The sequence below is a fragment of the Castanea sativa genome, chromosome 6, assembly GCF_040712315.1.
Source record: "Castanea sativa cultivar Marrone di Chiusa Pesio chromosome 6, ASM4071231v1".
Taxonomy (NCBI): Eukaryota; Viridiplantae; Streptophyta; class Magnoliopsida; order Fagales; family Fagaceae; genus Castanea; species Castanea sativa.
This window is the reverse complement of record NC_134018.1, coordinates 39,324,066-39,344,944: the sequence shown is the minus strand read 5'-3', so window position 1 is coordinate 39,344,944 and position 20,879 is coordinate 39,324,066. Positions and strand designations below refer to the sequence as shown.

General features: G+C 30.9%; 1 protein-coding gene across 12 annotated transcripts; it reads left to right on the top strand.

Moving 5' to 3' along the window:
- Nucleotides 1-649: 649 nt before the first annotated feature.
- Nucleotides 650-10,157, top strand: LOC142640430 (uncharacterized). Of its 12 annotated transcripts, XM_075814521.1 has the most exons (13): nt 654-915; nt 1,673-1,926; nt 2,081-2,132; nt 2,720-2,911; nt 2,997-3,203; nt 3,497-3,598; nt 3,716-4,053; nt 4,596-4,673; nt 5,335-5,762; nt 5,943-6,878; nt 7,041-7,082; nt 9,023-9,230; nt 9,532-10,157. In XM_075814521.1, exon 10 carries the CDS (start codon nt 6,328-6,330, stop codon nt 6,859-6,861), a length of 534 nt encoding a protein of 177 aa, XP_075670636.1. In that variant the 5' UTR covers nt 654-915; nt 1,673-1,926; nt 2,081-2,132; nt 2,720-2,911; nt 2,997-3,203; nt 3,497-3,598; nt 3,716-4,053; nt 4,596-4,673; nt 5,335-5,762; nt 5,943-6,327; the 3' UTR covers nt 6,862-6,878; nt 7,041-7,082; nt 9,023-9,230; nt 9,532-10,157. The 12 variants fall into 12 exon arrangements, with proteins under 12 accessions (XP_075670641.1, XP_075670640.1, XP_075670639.1 ...); XM_075814526.1 differs by adding an exon at nt 8,639-8,932 and having other exon boundaries at nt 650-915; nt 3,716-5,762; nt 5,943-6,861; XM_075814524.1 differs by adding an exon at nt 8,639-8,932 and having other exon boundaries at nt 653-915; nt 3,716-5,762.
- The last annotated feature ends 10,722 nt before the right edge of the window (nt 10,158-20,879 follow it).

Below are 20,879 nucleotides of genomic sequence, written 5' to 3'. Positions count from 1 at the left end.
GTGGATGGAAATCTTTTATAAATTATAAAAATAAAAAAATAAAGTAAAGAATTTATCATTGTATTTTACTGGGTAATGGGAGTGTGGGACTGGTGGTGTTTTCTTCTTCTTTTTTTTTTTTTTTAGGAACTGTTGGTGTCTTCTATTGATTTAACTTCTCTGACCCATCACGTGAGGACCAAAAGCAAATGTTTAGAACTTTACAATACTTACACCTCGTTATATACAATAGTTTATAATTTTATATTAATATTAATATTTTTTAAAAAAATATTATTAAAAAAAATGTTATATTGGTAACATTTTCACAATACTTACACAATAAATTATAAATAATAGGTTGATATAAGCTGTTATTGGTAAACCAAAAATTAATTTTAATTATAGATTTAAATTAAAACTAATAACAACTAGACACTTATAATTTGTTGTGAAAATATTGTGAATTTATCACTTTTTTTATTATTATAGTTTTAAGATTCATATACTATTCATATAGTTTTAAGAACTTTTGTGCTTTGACTTTCACGTTTTTTTTTTTTCCCTCTTTTTTTCTCCTCCACACATTTCCCTTATCTCTTCTTCACTTTTCTTTTTTCTTTTGTTGTCTGAACTCTTGTTTCACTTTACTTTGTTTCTTTTCATCTCTTTGTCTACTCCACTGAAGCTCTCTTCACCTTTCTTTTTTCTTTTTTCTTTTCTTCTCTTCGTCTACTCCTCCACTGAAGCTCTCTTCACTTTTTTTTTTCTTTTTTCTTTTTTTTCTCTTCGTCTACTCCACTGAAGCTCTCTTCACTTTCCTTTTTTCTTTTTTCTTTTCTTCTCTTCGTCTACTCCAGAGCATTCAAGAAGCTCTCTCTTTCTTTCTCTCTCTCACACAAACAAATTCTCTCTCATACACGCATAAGATCACAGGTAGAGAAGTTGAGATCGGCGTTCTACATGTGTTTTTTTTTTTTTTTTTTTTGTTCTGGTTTGATTAGTTTTATTTTATTGTTCAGATTTCATTAGACTTATGAGAATGATTGTTTTTGTGTTTCAAATATTTTGATTGGGTTTTGTGTTTTGGTTTTGATTGTGGTATGTTTCAGTTTAATCCTTTCCAGTTTTTTAATCTAATTGTAAATCCTTTATTAGATCCATACCCATAATTTTTACAAAATTAGTTTACTATTTGTTATGCTTATTCGACATGTTCGATCTCCGACCATGCGATTTTCAAATTATAACCTTTCAATTTTACTATTTTTTTTTTAATAAGAAGAAAGAAATATTGATGATTGATAAAAATTTGTAGGCATCAGCATGTGCAGCTGGGGATAGTGCTGCGTAAGGAGGACAATTTTTTTTTTCTTTTTTTTTTTGGGTTTGTTGGGTATAGCAAAAAGTTTTTATTTTAGTAGTGTTCTATTCAGATATAGCTTACTTTTGTGATAATTATTTGGATTATAGGCAGTGATAATTATCTGGATTATTTGGATTAGAGTCCGCTGCATGAAGGATGGGTTCTGTTACTTTTATTATTATTATTTATTTATTTATTGCTTTTGACTGCAGTTTAGAAATATTTGAGAGAAAGGACTGTTTGTATTTGGAGGGAAAATGGGTATCAAAATTCTTTTTTTGTACGTGCTTATCTTTTTTTTCTTTTTTTTTTTGCTTTTGATTGCAGTTTAGAGATATTTGAGAGAAAGGATTGTTTGTATTGGAGGGATAATGGGTCAGGATTGTTTGTATTTGGAGGGAAAATGGGTCAGGGAAAATGGGAATAAAAAAAAAACCAAACATAACGGAATTTGAAGTCCCATGATGAGCATGATCCCATGTCTTTCTCAGTCATTACCGCCAATTATATATATCACTCATCATCTCTCTCATTCTTTCTCACATACCCACTAAACCTGTAGATCCACTGCCGCTGTTTAGGTATTTTCTTTTTTCTTTACTTTTGGTTTTGTTCTTAGTGTTTGTCATTAAATTAATAAATATGTCTTTAATAAATAATGGATTAATATGTCTTTGATAACTGAGAAATTTTCATTTTAAGAGAAAAAATGGTAATCTAAAGTCTTCCTTGCAGTCGGCTTTGGACCTTTGAACCCCTTCTTTGCAGTCGGCATTTTAACCTCCAGGTTTGGCATTTTAATTTCAAAATCTCTGTTTCTTTATCCTTGACAATAGCTTTTTAATCGACATCACTTGATCAACAATATAATATAATATAATATCCAAATTCTAAAAATTACTTTTTATTCTTACCAAAAATGATAATACCAAAAATGTTAATCGTGTGAACTTTTATTTAGTTGGCTCAATGATTAAAGAAAAATTTTGTCTAGTTCCTTTTCATGGGGATGGAAAAGTTCACTGGTAAAAGTTCTTTGGTCACTAAAAATAGTTCTAAACTTGTTTTGAAATTTCAAGATTTAGGGCCAAAGTCTTTTAGTGTATTGTTCCAAACTTTCATAGAAATAATGAATTGATTAGAATGTCTCTGTTTTTTTTTCCCCCATTTTTTCTTCTTCTTTTTTTTATTTAATTAACAATCTGTTTGTGTATCCATTTAACTTCTTTTGCTTTAAGTTCACTATGAATGATTTGCTTTTAGATAAGTGATATTTCGTTTAAGTTAATGGTTTTCATTTGCTTTAAATTCTTTTACTTTATTTTCTTTACAATGATTATTTTTCTCTGTCAATTATATTATTTGTGCACCAAGTTTAAAAAACTGAGGGAAAATGGACTTGTTCCAATAACCATCCCTCCAAGGGCCCAAGGACCTGTGGGCGAAAATGCTAGTGTGTTTACAAGAAGGGTGGGCTTCATCGTTCGTGAACATGCGAACCTTAGCTATCAATCTTGGTCTAAGGCCCCACAAGAACACCGACAAATGTTGAAGAATCGTTTGGTGGTAAGTTGTTACTACAAAGGTTATGGTATTTAAAATTTGTGTAAAAAAATGAATGATAACTATTTTTTTAATTATTATGTTTTAGGCTGATTTCACGTTGGACCCAAATCGCGTTGAGGATAAGAAGTGTATGGAGATTTCATTGTCTACTACCTATAATAATGTTCGGAGTAACTTTTACAAGGAGTTCTTGAAATTTAGTAAGGAGGAAGTGAGGGCCAATGTTCCACCAGATTTGACACAGGACAAATAGGATGCTTTATGTGATCTATATGAAACACCCACCTGGAAGGTAAATCTTGTTCATACTAAAATGTTAATAATTTTCAATACAAGTATATATTGATATTTTTTTTATTATGATTGTTAATTCTCTTCGTTTTAATTAACTTTTTTCTTTTTTATCTAATACTTGTTAAAAAAAGTCAAACAAGAAAAAGGACAACAAAGGAAAGAACAATACTGGTCACACTTGTGGATCCAAATCATTTATTGCTTACTATGAAGAGGTTGCAACAATTTAATTCTTTATTATTTATAATAATGCTAGTGTATACATGTTAATTTTTTCTTTATTATGTGCAGAAGAAACAAGGTGGTAAAGAGATTGGAAAAGTGGATTTTTATAAGATGACCGGCACAAAGAAAGATGGTTCTTTTGTGACTACTACCAGTGAAGAAAATTACGTAATTAATATTCCAATTTGTATTCATATTTATGAAAGTTTCATATTGATAATTTATAGAGTAAATCTTGAATTAATTGCATAAATTATTTAGTAAAATTTTATGTCACCTGTGCAGAATCTAATGAGAGAAAAAGTAGCTGATGAAGATAACCAAAGCACTGAGGAGGAAATTTTTACAGAAGTGCTAGGGACAAGGCGAGGCTTTGTAAGAGGGATGGGGAAATTTGTGATTCCAACCCCAACCCCTTCTTCTCATTTGCGATATGAGTCAAGCTTGAATATGGAGTTGGAAACCTGCAAGCAAGATTTGTCCAATACGATGCTGAAACTGTCTGATGCGGAGCAAAAACAGGGTGAGTCGGATCAAAAACTTGCTGAAACACAGAACCAAGTGGCACAATTACAGGGTTAAGTAGAGGAACAACGTCAGCAACTAGCTGAACTGATGGCAAGGTTTGGTAGCTAGTTTATTAGTATTTGAGACTATGTTATTACTTTATGAAGACTTTGTTATTACTTTATTAGTATTTGAGACAATGGATTGGAATTTATTATTATTTGCAAGTTTGAGGCTTTATAGTCATACTCAGTGCACAAACCTTTAACTTTTGTGCCTTAGTTTACAAGGTAAAAGTATTTTGTAGATATGAGAAGTGGAATTGAGAGGTTTTTGAAAGGGATTTTTGCATGCCTGTAGTTCACAATCATTTTAATGCCATCCCTAAGTTATAGGGAGTATTAATGTTCAACGGTGCTTCATGCTTAAACTAGAAAACCTATCTACTTCCGATTACTAAATTTTATATTTTTGCTTAGATCTTCATGAGTATTTGCATATCCTGAATTGAAATTGAAACTTAGAGCCTGTTTGGTTTGAAGACAACTCAAAATTCAGATCTCATTTCTCATTTTTCATGACTCAAACTTCTAACTCATATCTCTTATCTCAATCTCTACTTTTCCTTAACTCAGTTCAAATTTTTGTTTGGTTCTAGTTTTCGGGTGCATATCTTATTTCTTAAAGCAAATTTTCAATGACATGGTGGTGCCCACACACTGTCCTTTTTAGAATGGTAATTTTCTTCCCTGCCTATGATTTCTCTCTCCTCATTCTGTTTCATTTTTTGTCCCTTGCTTCTTCACTTTTCCTCTCAAACTCTCTCTCCCCATTCTCTTACTAACTTTCTGCCTCTCCCCTCTTTCTCTCTCAGTTCTCTTTCATTTTGTTAGGCAACCTTTTGTACAAATTTCAAGTTCACTGATGATAAAAATTTCTAATTTTGGGACACCATTTTAAGCTTTTTTTGGACCATTTTTCGATTGGATTTTATCTGGCCATGGGTTTTGCCTATTTTGGGATTAATGTGATTATGGGTTTTATTTGTTGTTGGTGTGGGTCATTAGTATTGTGGTAGGTTTTGGGATGTTCTTTTCATGGAGAGGGAGAGAGAGGCTACTGTAATTGAGAGTTATTTCAACTGGGGGTTGAGAAGGGTACCAAGATATAGCACTAGTGTGGGGTTTATGATAGTTTTTTTTTTTTTTTTGGGGTAAGGAAGGGTGGTCTAAGTGGACATAAGGAATGTGATTCGGCAGGATTTGAGGGGCTTTTTCATTTTCATTCTTTTAACCGGTAGACATGCTTGCATTTATTAGTAATCTGGATGGTGAACGTATACTGCTAGACCAATATTTTTTTAACTTCTCCACTGAATATTAGCTTCTGCTGGGTAGTTGTTGTTCTTCGAATGCAGAGGGCGAGAGAGAGGATGAAGGTGAAAAGAAGGCTTATGTTAAAGAGTGGGTGTGGTTGCAGGCCCTGTTCAATTTCGTTGGATGTATCCAATTGAAAGGTTTCTTGGTAAATTAAAGCGGTTTATGCGAAATAGAGCACGTCCAGAAGAATCAATTCCTGAGGGATATTTATCTATTGAATGTTTGACATTCTGCTCCATGTATCTTTGTGAGATTGAGACAGTATGGAGTTGTGAGGAGCGGAACAGCGACAGGTGCCAGGGGGAAAGGGATGTAGGCTTGTCTATTTTTTCACAACCAGTACGTCCTTTAGGAGCACCAAAATATGTAAGACTTGATGATACGCGTCTCACACGGGCTCGATGGTATGTGCTTAGCAATTGCTCAGAAATTGATTCGTACAAAACGTAAGTGTTTCATTGATTTTTTTTTTTTTTCAATTTACATGTTACTTAGTAATAAAATGAAGTGCTTATATGTTTTTATTATGTAGTAAGCGTTATCTGAAGATCTAGTGATTTTTTTTAAAGAAAATTTTCATGTTACTCGAAAATAAAATGAAGTGTTTTTATGTATTTATAATGTAGTGAGCATTATTTGGAGTTCCAGGGAGAAGGCATCATTGACATTGATCATAAGCATGAAGTTGAATTCAAAAATTAGTTCCACAATCGTGTATGTGGGAGTAATGCGACAAATGTATCAAAAGAATTATATAGTCTTGCATGCGGATCTGATGCTCTGGTTGCCATTTACCAAGGTTGCATTGTGAATGGTGTTAGGTTCCACACAAAAGACCGTGAACATACTCGTCGTACTCAAAATAGCGGAGTCTTTGTTTCGGGTGAAGATGGTGGAACAAAAACTGACTATTATGGTGAGTTGAGGAATGTTTTGGAGCTAACCTACTTGGGCAATAATCATGTATATTTATTTGAGTGTGATTGGTGGGATACTAGGGATGGAACAGGAATGCAAAGGGATGAGCATTTTACAAGTGTGAATACATCTCGTACATGGTATTATTCTGATCCATTTATCCTAGCATACCAAGATTTACAAGTTTTTTACTTGAATGATACCAAATTGGGCAGTAATTGGCACGTGGTGCAACATATGACGCATAGAAACATGTATGATATTCCCATAGGCACAGAGAATGTGCATGAAGAAAATGAAGAAGATAATAGTGATGCGGTATACCAAGAAAGTGAATGTATTGGGGTTAATGCAACAGTTCAACAAGAAAATGATGAAGATTCAACTTTGTTACATAGAGATGATGTGTCAGCAATAGATTTGGGGGACTTAATTCCTGTTGATGATGTATATGTGCAACTTGATGAAAGTATGTTCATCAATGATGACTTGTCTAATGAGGAATGGGATACAGATTCTAACAATGAAGAAGAAACATATAGTGATGACGATGTTTCAAGCTCAGATCAGGAAAAAGATTTATCTAGCGATGATGAATCTAGTGGAGATCTTGAGGATGAAGATTAAGTTGAGTTTTGAAGCAGGTTAAGTTTTGTTAAGTACATAAAGCTTTCATATCTTCTTAGCTATGGTTTTTTTGAAAAATAAAAATGTTAAAGTTTTACTTGGATGTTAAAACTATTTTGTTCACATTTTTGTCATTTACTTTAGTTCACCTTTACATTAGTTTATTCTTTTTATTTCAGGTTAAAATGTCACATGCCTTGGGCTATTGATGATGTTGAGAGGTGATACTTTTCATTGCAAACATGGTTGAATATCTTCTTAAGGAATTTGTCATTATTTTATTATTATTTGAGAGGGTAGATTTGAATTTAAATTATGTATATGATATAGAACTTGAGTATTGTTTTTCCTTATTAGTAGCTATTGATTGAGTAGTTGTTATGCCTATACGAGTTGTAGGGACATTGGACCTAGTAATTTATAAAGGACGGCCCAAAAAATCTCCTGGGCTAAAAACCCAATCCGAGGACATCAAATGATCTAGGGGTACATGAATGTATCTCGTAAAGAAAAGGCTAGGTAAAGATGTGATAACGAGTGAACAAGTTATGTCCGAGGAAAGCTTTGTCCTCGGATAGTAAAGCCGAAGTCATAGGAAGAGAGGTTTAATATCCCCAAGGTATGTTATAGAAAATCCTATGGCTACGGGAAGACACGGTACACATGGAGGACAATAGAAATAGGGGTGGGATATCTAAGGTAAAGCTGCTACCACCGCCCACACATTAAAGACTCTGCAATTGATATACTGACTACATTAATGGAGAAATGGGACCTGAGCATAAGGTTTGGAACTTGGTCTCTGATCCTAGAGGACTTCAGGGAAATTTGATGGGACAAGTATCTAAAGCCAGCGTTATAACCATAAGGTGGAAGATGAGAATGTAGAGAAGAGAAAGTATAAATAAGAGAAAAGACCTTCGAAAGAAGGAGGGCTTTTCTTTGAAAAGATAAAGAGTAGCATAGACCATTGTAATTGACCTTAAGAAGCAATATTATAAACTATCCTCAGATTGTGTCCGAGGAGGAGCTTTTATTCATATTATTACAGATAACTCCTTATTTGTGCCATTGGGCCCAAAGCCTTTTCTTTCTTTGTTATTTAAACCACCTTTGAAATCTAAATATCAAGCCCACTCTCTACAAATTTATTGTAAAAAGGCCTTTCAAGCTCTTTCCCTTTTGATTGTGGATTGGGAGTTCGAATTGTGTCCTTACACGAGTATTTGTCATTGAAAATTTGTGATGTGTGGAACTGTGGTTTATGAAAGTCGGATTATTATGGTAGTGACTTGATTGTTCTTCTCATGAGTTCCTCTTTTTGCCCCAATTTAAAACTCCTATTTATAACGTGCAAATAACACCTTGTCTTCTATAGGGGTGGCAAAATTTGACACGACCCGCGAACCCGACACGAAATTAGCAGGTTATGGGTTGAGGCTTAACGGGTTCGTGTCATATTCGGGTTGACACGACTAACCCGTTTAATAAATGGGTTGGGTTAGTGTTGAACACATAGACCCGTCTGACCCGTTTAATTAAATGATATTTTACCAATATACCCTTCAAACTCTAGGTATATAAACTTATTAGTTGTTGTGATTTATTTTCTTTGACATATTGTGATTGATTATTTGTGATATTGGGATATGCTTTAATTTTGAATGATTATTTGTGATGCAGTTACTCGTTAGTTTTGAATTTTATATTAAAAATATTTATTTGTTTGTTTTTTCATTAATTTTTATTTTTCATTTTGATAAAATCTGATAAACAGGTCGACACGACTGACCCATTTAATAAATGGGTCGTGTTAGGGTTGAGGAATCTTGACCTGTTTAATAAACATGTCGGGTTAGTGTTGACCTATGTAGTCGAATACTCATGACTTGACACGACACGAACCCGACACGCGAACACGAATTGCCACCCCTAGTCTTCTACATCATGGCAATCCATCTAGCATTCACAAATGGCTAGCAAGTGATCCTTGTAAAAGATCCAACTGCTTGACCCACTCATGCTGTGAAACTTCCTAATTCATCTACAAAATATACTACACAGTTTTCTGGTATTAAAGCACATTGTTTATGTGTCATTGTACATTTTGACAAGTGCCTGCACTTTTGGAACTCATTGTTGTGTTTGTTTGTTTGGATAGGGGATTAAGAATGAGAAACTTAAGTTGGAATATGTTTAGCTTTTAGAGGAGAATAGTGGGTTATGTGTGTAGAATCAAAAATTGGCTGAAGAGGTTTTCTAAGCAAAACAACTAGCTTCTACTGCTGTTGTGGAGTTGAACAATTTGGCTGGTGAAGTGTCAAAGCCCTCCAACATTTCGGTTTCGGGTCTCCTGGTCTTCAAAGACTGTGAGTAGTCTCCCTTTCTTTTCCCTCCTTTTGTGTTTACTTTTATAATTCAATGTTATTGTAAATTATTCCGTATAAATCTAAAATGTTAAAGGTGTCATCGGATGCCATTTCCTTGTAAAACTATGAAGAAGCCTGACATATTCTTGTTTATTAGGATGCTTACCATTTAGTTCTATGTTGCCCCTAATTTTCTTACACTTACACATTAAACATCGCATCCAAATTTTTATTTCTCATTTTTTATTTGCCTCCAAGCCATTTGCTGAAGAGTTAATCTCTGTTGGGTCTTGTTTTGAAGGTTATGTTGAAAGTACCAGCGGTGGTTCATCTTGAAGGCACAAACGTGATCAGAAAAGAGCACGATCTCACTCTTTTGTTCAACTTGTAAGTCTAAGGCGTTTACCAAACACTACGAAAGAAACAAAGTTTTTATTTTTATTTTTTATCGAAGAAGAAACTAAACTCAAAGTCTGACACTAAAACTTTGGGGAGTGTCAGAGTTCACATCTTTCCTGGTTGTGTTAAATTGAGGTACTTTTGGTAATCTCTCTTTATTATACCTTCTGACTATTCCTTAATTTTGGTAAACAAGTTGTGGGTATCTTTGAAAATCAGCAACTGTTACATGGTTCAATTGTGGGTCTCTGTGTCTTAGAGTTTCATGGGTTTTGAATGATTTTGGAGTTTTTGTGTGTTTTGGGTGTAACTGATTGGTGAATTGTAAAAGGGGTCTTAATTTAATTTGAGTTATGGAGTACTTTTTAAAAGGAGACTAGTTTGGAATTACTGAGAAAATTGGATATGGAATTTTGTCTTGTTCCTTGTTGGCTCTTGTTTTGTGATTTGTTCATTGCAACAAGCTTCAACTTGGTTGCATATCTTAATGAGGAATTCGTTATCATTTGATTAGTATTTGAGTGAATAGATTGGAGCTTTTATTATGTATATGATATTGAACTTGGGTATTATTTTCCTTTATTAGTAGTTATTGATTGAGCAGTTGTTATGCTTATATGAGTATTTGTGATTGAAATTTTTTTATGTGCATAGGATTGTGCTTTGTTATTTCCCAACAAGTACCCATGTAAAATTCAAAATGTAAATTTTAAAGAAAAAAAAATGTAAAATATTATTTGCGACGATAGTGACATCGCTAATATTTTATCATATCATTAGTGACGACAAACAATATCATCGCTAATATGCAATTTTTAGTGATGACATGTTTGTGGTCACTTATATATCATTATCTGTGACGACAGCAAGTGTCCTCACTAGTAATGACATATTAGCAACAACAAGAATGTCATCGTTAATAATAATCTAATGGCGACGACAAAAAAATTCATCACTACTAATTAAACTAATAGCGACGACATTTCGTCTTGAGATCTCGAGTTATTTATGACGACAATTGTTACTATTAGCGACGACTATGTCGTCATTAATAGTATTGTATTTGCGACGAGATTAATATTGTCACAAAAAAACTTTTTTGTTACCACTTTTGTTTAACGAAAATTAGCGACGACATTTTTTGTCGCCAATATGTCTTCATTATTTATTATAAACATTTGCTAAAAAGCAATATTGATTAAGAATAAGAAAAAGAATAAGACACTTTGTCTTATTATTTTGATACAGAAGACGCTTTGTCTTATAGATGTAGTCCAAGAAACAATAATAATAATAAATTGTGAATAGCAATTAGCAATAACAAAATCATTGTTAACAATTGATCCCCCAAAAACATATCTATACCAATTTGATAATATTAAATATAAGAATAAATAGTCACACATAGGAGACAGAATATAATAATTCAAAGTAAATGCAAGATATTTACCTTAAGAATAATGTTACAGACGCAAATTATCTTACAACATTTTTACAAATTGTTAATACGGTAAATTTTTGCTAATTTTAATATAAGTGTATCACTAACATCACATTTTTACTTACAATAACTATTTAGAAAATGCCAAAATCTTGTAGCTGAATTAACACCTCCCCATGCACAAAGTGCTTAGAGGTCTAGGAAGAAAAGAGTTTAAATTGCGAGATTAGTAGTACATTGTAATTATTTTTCAAAAAAAAAAATTTTTAAATGTTAAAACTACATCAACAATTTGTAAAAATATTATAAAATAATTTGTATCTATAACATTACTCTTCACCTTAAAACATAAAACACATGTAATTAATTTTGTAAGTAATATGCATTCAATTTTACATCCTTTACCAAGCTACTACTACAAAAATTAAGCCATTTGTAGTGGTATTTTCATTATATAATATATTATAAACCTGTTTAAAAAAACTTTATATATTATTTTTGTGTTCGTGTGTTCTAACAAACTCCATATATTATTGTTTAGTGTTTCCTCAAAAAACAAATTACATCCTTAAAGCCAAAAGTTTTTTAATTCAATTAAAGTAACACATTCTAATATTTCAAATATAAATATCTAAAATTATAATATTTTCTCTCACATTTTAACAAACAAAGTTTCTCTCTAAACAAACTTCTCATATATATATATATATATATGTGTGTGTGTGTGTATATATATTAACTTTAAAAATCTAATCGTTAAATTTTATATTTTTTATATTTTTAACTTGCATATCAAATTTCGTTCAAATTATATATTATTTACTATTCAATTAATAAACTTATTTTTTATACACAATTTTAGATCATAAAAATTTAAAATTTTAATATTTATTGGATTAAATAGCAATTAATTTATTATTTTTTTTTGAAATTTTACAAGTATAAAAAATATAATAAAAACATAGAATTTAATAATTAAATTTTAAAAATTCACATTCAATATAAAAATATATGAAAAATTTGTAGAATTTTTCTTCAAATTGATTTAGAGAAAAACAACGTTCCACTTTAACTATCCAAAAAAAAAAATCACCTATTTTAAATACTCCACCTTACATAAATTTCTTTAAAAAAAAAAATTTTAATAAAAACCATCTAAACCCCACATGACCAAGAACCCAAATGAACAAATCCCTTATTCCTTTGATACAACAATTGAACCATAAAGGAACCAATAAAAAATAAAATGTCAAAAAAAAGAAGGGAAAGAACATTTTAGAATAACTATCTGAAACCCATCCTTAATGACTTTGAGTTGGTTGTGGCCACTTGTACTGAACCAGTTTTCGGTATTGCTCTCCTTTTCCTAGGATTTGATAGAGAGACAGAAGAAGCAGACGAAGAAAGCAAAAGGTACACGCTTTCTGGAACAGAACTTGGTTGAACTGAATCGTAGAAGAGGTTGGTTATGTCAGCAAGAGGCTTCCTCAACCTTCTCTTATTGGTTTTCTTGGAAGATAGAGCATTTGCAGGAACTGGGTTGGCCCTCTTTGTTGAAAATGGAGGGATGTTCTCCTTGTTTTTGCAACCACAAAAGGCAATGCCCTCCATTGATTATAACTTATATGTAGTTCTGTGAGTGTGAGTGATAAAGAGAAAGATTGTAATTTGTAATGGTGGTAAATGTGTGATGTGAAGTGGAGGTGGAGAAGGTATGGTATTTGTAGTGTTGGGTAAATGGGTTTTTTTTTTTTTTTTGGAGGGAATAATTAAGAAAGAAAATTCTGTTTGTTTTGTTGTCCAATTGAAATTTTGATTCAATTTTAAAGTTTCGAGGAGCGAGATGAATGAAAATTTGATTTGTTTAAATTTTTCAACTTTTGAGATGCATTATTGTGAGAGAGAGAGAGAGAGAGAGATTTAAAAGTATGAGAATTTTCGCGGGTGCACATGGCAATTTGAGAGCCACGGACACAGTACTAAATTTTGGCGCGGAGTAAACGGAGCCAAAGTTAATTATGAGGGATTTTTTTTTTTCTTTCCCTTTTTCAGGTTAGTTCAAATTTTGTTTCAAAAAAAAAAAAAAAAGGTTAGTTCAAATTTTAGTTCATGGTGAGTAACCAATAAAGGCAGGCCAACTCGGCATGACTGACTCATTGATCAAGTCGGCAGCAATTAGGCTTATTTAATAATAGTAATAATCACTTTTTTTTTCTTTTTTTTTTAAATAAATACTAAAAATACTAGTATTAATTTTTTTGACAGGACTAGCATTAATTTTACTACATAACATTTACAAATTAATGTGATAAAGAATATAATTGATGAATTTCACAACTTTATTTTTTTAAAGGAAAAATGTTTATGAATTTCACAACTTGATAAATAAATGTCTGTTTTTTCTTGTGATTGACTACACATTAATTTATAAATAGTATGTAGTAAAATTTGTAATCCATTTAACATGGCTAATTTTTTTATTAATAGATATGATTGATTTGAATAGGTGATGTTAATTTTGTAATAATTAATTAGTTATTCTATTATCAAGATAAGATATCAATTTTTTTTTTGTATAAGTCAAATTTGAATCTATGTCCCTTTTTTAACAATAAAGAATTTTACCAATAAATTGGAATCCACTTATCCTCCTACTAGTCTTATCATATGTACTTTACGTGTGTAATGTGACTTTTTTTTGTCTATTGTCATAATTTTTTATTTAAATTTGGTTAAGTTTATTTTGAAGACATAAATTAGTAGGAAAGTGTTTTATTTTGTAGGCATTTTAAATGGAATTAAAGATATATTTTTTCCCTTAAACCTTAGGTTGAAGAATATTTTTAAACCACATAAAAATCTAGTCCAAAGAGATAAATTCTCTTATAGGTAGTATAGATGACCTATCTATTGAGTAACAATCATTTTGAATTTTCAAAATTTTGTTATAGTAATTTACTCTTAACTTCTTAAGTAATTGTAGTGTGTTTTAACTTAAAGAAAAAAAAAAAGCTTTAAAACACCAAAATTTGTTCATCATGGGTTGGTCAATGGTGAGCAGTGAGCCATTCAAGATTTGAGGTTATATTTGTCCACAAATATTATATTGGGTAAAAGTTTGGGTTTAAATTAGACCTGGTATAACTTTAAGTAATGTTATACCACTTAGTAACTTGTTATAAAAATCATAATTTAAAAATCTCACTATTGAATTACATATTCTTAATATTTATGCCAATTTTCATATCAATTGAATGTTATTTACCATTCAATCTATAAACTTATTTTTTATGTATTATTTTACACAACAAAAACTTGAATTTAATCAATTGATTGATAATATGACTATTAATCTTTGATCACCTTAAAATTTTGCAAACATTGTGAATATACAAAAATAACATAATCTAACTATGGATTTATCAAAATTCACATTCAATTAAAAAAAATTAAGTAATACAATATTGCTTAAAATTACATTAGGTGTAATTTGAACTCAACCCGTAAGTAGTAATAGTGTGTGTGTATATATATATACTTGTTGAGAAAAAGTTAAAGTGAAATTTTGTTGTGTTCTTCACAAGGCAAAGCAACCAAATATGTTTACAGTTCCTTTTACATAAAATTTTGTTTTTAACAAGATCTAAACTAAAGAGACATGAAAGGAAGTTCTTCAAAAAAAAAAAAGAACTGTTGTCTATTGATAGCCCGTAAATTTGTCGTCTAAAGGGGAAAAGAAAACTAGAAAAGCACAAGCAATTTCCGAGAGTTTGTTTCATGGTGGATTGTTTCCATTATAGAATTGTTAAAATATTTTGCCTATTTATGAACTATTTTCTTGTTCTTACTTTGGCGGTTGATTTACTAGGTTAGAGAACACGAGGGCAAAGCTGAATACATTAGCAAAAAATGAATATCATATACATTACTACATTTACAAATTTTACAGAATCTGATTATCAAACAAAGTTTACAGAAATATTTTAAAATTCAAATGAGTAAACACACCCTTTCTTATAAGTCTACCGTTAAAATATTTACATGTAAATAGTGTAACTATTTAAATGAGCTGTTATTAGATTAGATAACAATCACAAAAACAAGAGATTAATATTTTTTTTTTTACGGGAAAATTTAGATAATGAAAAATTACTCTCATTCATTCCACCTATAATTGAATAAAAAAATTCTATTGGTTAACATTAAACTTCATGATTCATTGTTACTTTTAAACTAATTCATAATTCATACAAAAGACTTCATATATCTATTGTTCCGCTTCTTCCAAATTACGCATTAAAAGTTTATGGATCAAAACAGCGTATAATGTATATAACACTGCATTTTTTTTTTTTTTTTTGCTTATTGCTTTCCCTCAAAGATAATTATATTTATATCGATGATGACAATAATACAAAAATGTGCCGGGGTTGATTAAAGAAGCAATACAAAAGAAAAAAAAGAAGATATTCGTTGTTCTTTAGAGCTTGAAATAAAGTTCAGAAAATCTATAGGAAAAAAAGAAAAAAAGAAAAAAAAAGAGAAGGCTGACAAGCATTCAGCCTTCTGCTATTCCCATATGGAAAAAAAAAAAAAAAAATTCCCTTTATCTCATCTGCTATATGACTATATATCTAATATATATGTATAACTATCTGAAACCCATCCTTAATGACAGGGAGCTCGTCACTTGAATTGGATCAATCTCCTCAAGTTCAATTGCTTTTCTCTTTCTAGAATTTGGTGCACAAGCTGAGGCAAACATTGTAGGCACCAAAGAATTACTACTTTCTTGATCTGCCCTTAATTGAGCTGAATTGTTGAATAGGTTTGTAATGTCAGCAAGAGGCTTCCTCAGAATCCTTCTTTTAGTGCTTTTCTTGAAAGATTGGACATTTACAGGAACTGGGTTGGTGTGCTTTGTAGGTGGGATATTCTCTTTGTTGTTGTGGTCACAAAGAGCAACAGCCTCCATTGGATGATGAGACTGAGAGATAGAGTATGAGGGAAACTACTGTGATTGTAGTTGGCTGTGAGGTGAGATGAAGGTTGAGGATTGAGGCACAGAGGATAAGCTATTTGTAATGCTGGGTAATGTTTTATATTTTGGAGGGATCTTTAAAATCCTTTCAAAGTTCTAATTTTTATTTCGTTGTTTTCTCAAAATTTTTAAAATTTTGGGTTGGTGAAGTTTTTGGAGTCAAGGAGGGAACTGAAGGTGTTTTACTTTTGACAGTTTTGGTTTCAATTAGTTTAGGATGATCTTTATTTGATTGAAAGATGTAGCTCAAAAGTTCAAAGTTCAAATATTTCAAATGTGTGAAAGGAGAAAATGAGAGAGAGAGAGAGAGGGAGATTTTTATTTTTATAATTTTAAGGTGGTGGAATGAAAATGAAATGAAGGAAGTTTCCAAAGAGGCAAAGAGAGTCAATACTTGGAAATGGACTCAATATTTCCCGGTTTCTTTATAGTTGGAAAATTTTCAAAGTCGACTGAAAGTGAAAAACCAAAAGAAATGGGCGCGAGTGGAACGAGCCAAACACAAGTTTTTCTTTTTTGTTTTTTTGAGAGACAAGGAGCCAACACAAGCGAATTCATTACTTTGGCTCCTTTCGTATTTATTACTCAATTTAGCATTTAACCCTTTTTTTATACGGACGAGATTGGCATTTAACTTGGGTACTTTTATTTATAGAAAAAACAAAAATTTAAGTCTTTTGGACTCTTTTGGTAATATTGTTCTAGTAATATTATTTATATTTTTTAAAATATATGTAGGTAAAAAAGTGTGTAAAAATACATGTAATATTGTTTAAAAACTGAAAATTTTTGCTTAAAATGCCATACCAAACAACCGCTTTGTTTCCGTCTTAAAAAAAAAAAAATGAAATACAAATTATATGATTTATGTTTAGGTGAATTATCATTTTGGCTTAAAAAAAAATTTATTTTTGTCATTTTAATCTTTGAAATGCACATTTGTACAACATTTATATTTTAGTTTATAAATGAACTTGGTTTTAGTTCAATGCTCCGGTACATCAAATCCGTCAAGATCATGTCATGCCGTTAAAAGTGGACATGTGTCTTAATTTTGATGGGTTTAGTGTATAAGAGCACTAAATACTAAAAGAAACAATATGTCCATAACATTTTCACAATATTTTTACAACAAATCATAAATGGCATGTTGTTACTGGTTGTTATTGTTGGAGCAAAAAAGTAATCTTCATGTTACGTTCAAATTTGAACCAATAGCAACTAACCACGTGTGATTTGTTGTGAAAATGTTATAAAAATGTTGTGGACGTAGCATCTCTCAAATACTAAACCCAATCTTTGTCCTTTATAAAGTCCTTCTCTATTATCAAATATTTATTTAATATTTAAAAACTATTAAAGTTTTTTAAATAAAAAAAATCTAGAATTAAAAAAAAAAACTAACAATTTTTTTTTTTTTAAACACAAGGTCATTTGTGATAAAAAAAAATAAATAAATAAAATCGACAAATTTCGCTTTTAGAAAGAGTGTGATAACGTGCGTTAATAAATATTGGTGCATTAGATTTGTGATTATTTGTGAAAAACATAATGGTGATAATCTAGAATTTATGGTCACGTGAATTAGGGTTTGCCATTATCATATGTTCATTCTCAACATTGACATTACTAAGCATAATTGGATTTGGTTTAGAAGGCAACCAAATGGATTTCACATAAGAAATAATTACTTTAGGAAGAATCCACAAAGTGATGGAATGCACCCTAAATTCAGATCCATCCATGTTATGATAAATCACTTGATTTCATTTACATGCCTAGCACATTTTTATTTTGTCAATGTTTATAAGTTACTGTTTATCCATTAGTATAACTTTTCAGTTTTATATTTTATAACTGAGAATCAAACTATTCCAATTTTCATCTTCTCAAAAAAAAAAAAAAACAGTATTCCAATTTTCTCTTGTAATCTTCACTTTCCTCTTTTGAATTTTAAAGTAATTGTGAAATTTATTTCAATAAAATTTATTTACCTAGTTTTTTTTTAAGCCCAATAAAGGTAAAATATCACAGGTAACCACTGTGGGCGAAATTATTGTATTTTGTATTTTCCACCAAGAAAACTCAATTTCACAGCCGGCAACGCATCCAAATCCCATAATAAATAACAAGTAGTCACATTCACTCACATGACATTGAAAATTTACCCAAAGTTTCCTCCCCGAAGCCGCCAACTAAAACCTAAAATCAAAAACACCTCTTCCAAACTCCTTTGCCCATGCCGCCTCTTCCAAACAATTCTAATCTACAATCAAAATTTGGTCATAGAAGTCATGATTGTACCATGTGTGTATTTTCAGTATATGACAAGTGACTATACTTTGATTCCTTTCGGAACTTAAAAAAAAAAAAACAAAATTTTCCTTGTGCTAAATGGTTGCCATTAATTAAATATTTGGATAAATTACATAATTATAATTTGGAGTGGTTAAAAATTAAAACTTGAATTTTAAAATTTTTAATTGAAACAAAAACTCACACAAGTTATGATTAAAACTGATCTAGATACCAAAAAAAAAAAAAAAAAATTCCATGTGCAATTATATGACCATCATTATATTATTATATTATAAAGTGAAATTATATAATATTGAACTTGCAATTATTATCATCAAGAAATTCATAATAAATTATATATTATATAAGATCTTATCAAAGTCATATCGTATATTATATTATATATAAAAGTTGTGTATTAATCATTATGTTTATACTAATTGATCGAGTGCTTTTTTTTTTTTTTTTTTTTTTCTGTTAGTTGTTTTAATTTTTTTTCTCATGTCATAACGATGACTGATGAGTACGTTTTAGCAATTAATATAGTTTTTTTAGTATAATTGTCTTGCCAAAGAATGTTACTTTAATTTTTCACTAAAAAAAAAAGAATGTTACATTAATTAAAATTCTACCATAAGAGTTTCTAAAAATTCAAAACAAGTCCAGGGATGGCAATTTTGCCCCGTTCCGCTTAACCCACCCCTCCCCCGCTTCGCCTCGGGCGGGTTTTCCCTACCCGCAAAGGTGATGGGGCGGAGATGAGGCAAGATTTTAGATCTGCACCACGGGGCGAGGCGGGGCGGGGATTGGTTTAAACTTTTTAGACCCACCCCACCCCCGCCCCGCCCCGCCCCGCCCGAGGTGCAAAGGGTTATAATTGTAAATTTTTCATACCCTAAAACCATACTATTTAAATAACATATCAATATTAGCTTATTTTATTCTACCCAATGTGGTTCTTTACGTTTATTTTGTTATGTGTTATACTATGAGGTTTTTTTTTTTTTTTTTTTTTTTTTTTTTTTTGTGATTGTCTTGTTAAACGCTTGGATATATTTTTCAATTTTTTCTAAAAATTGATTTGATTTGATGGGATAAATTTAGTTGTAATTTCAAGTATATTTTTATTAATGAAATAGGTCATTAAAAAAATTGTACTAATTGTAAGGAAAATTAACAAAAAGTAGAGTTTTTACGGGGTGGGGTGGGGTGGGGCGGGGCTTCGCGAGGCCTCAAGGAGAGGGGATGGGGTGAGAAAGTTTTCCCCATCGTGCGGGGCGGGGCAGGAATGGGGCAAGACAAAACCATACGAGGTGGGGACGAAGATCCCATTCTTCGGCCCCCCCCATTGTCATCCCTAAACAAGTCTCATTTTTTAAAATTAGTTTAACAATCTACCATAATTTTTTGTTTTAATAATAAAAGTTGGGTTGTGCATGCCATGCTTGTAGTATGTGGCTAAATCTAAACAAGTTATACCACATAATTTTGCCACGTGACACATTAAAATTATCAATATAGTTTACTTTAAATGAAATTCTATTATTAAAGTTAAAAATTAAAAAATTACTATTCCGATTAAAACTCAATTATCAGAAATTTTAACAGGATCTTAATCATTTTTTTATAAATATTTTATAATCTTTGGTTTTTGATTAAACTTGCTAAAATAGAATTGAATATGAAATAAAAGATGCAGGATAAAATTGAAAAAAAATAAAAATTTTAAGGATGAAATTGAAAACTAATACAAAAAGTTTTTTTTTTTTTTTTTGGAGAAGAAACCGATAAAAAAACTTAGAAGGGGCAAATTGTAATTGAGCCTTATTATTATTTTTAGCTGTGGCGATTATTTTTTCCCTTGTCAGAAATGGAATAAGTTCCAAGAATAAATAACAAATGTCAGTAGTCACAAATCATAAGCAGTTGAAGCTGGGTACATATGTGATACATTTGGGCCACATCATATTATGTGGACCTCCATAGGCCCAGTTCCTGCCAAAATTGATTTCGGACTTTTACAAAGCCCAGACCTTCCCAAAAATAACCACCAGAATAGCCTAGCCCTAGCCCGTCCAGGAAAATATGAGAGCCGGACTGCAGACTGGGCCACCCAGATAGAACCATGGTTTCGGTTGATCACTGTCACCATATATATATAAAGTGTTAATAAAAAGATATATATATTTTTTATACATTTGAACTCTAAATGTCTAAGACATCACATCAAAAAATATGTAACCAAATAATGCAATTTGAGAGAAAATAATTTACAAAGTGACCACAATAAAAATATCTTTTTTTTTTTTTTTTTTTTTTTTTTTTGGTGACATTTGTTAACAGGTGCCCTCAGCCATTAGGTACCAATTAATGTTGCATTAAATATACTAAAGTATCTTTTGTTTTTTTGGTGGGATCAATAGAAAAAGTGGGAAGTGCACTTAGGTTGCATAACTTGTATTAAATGCTT

What these genes read in the sequence shown, in the direction of transcription:
- LOC142640430 (XM_075814525.1), top strand. Translation starts at nt 6,328, where the DNA reads ATGCAAAGGGATGAGCATTTTACAAGTGTGAATACATCTCGTACATGG.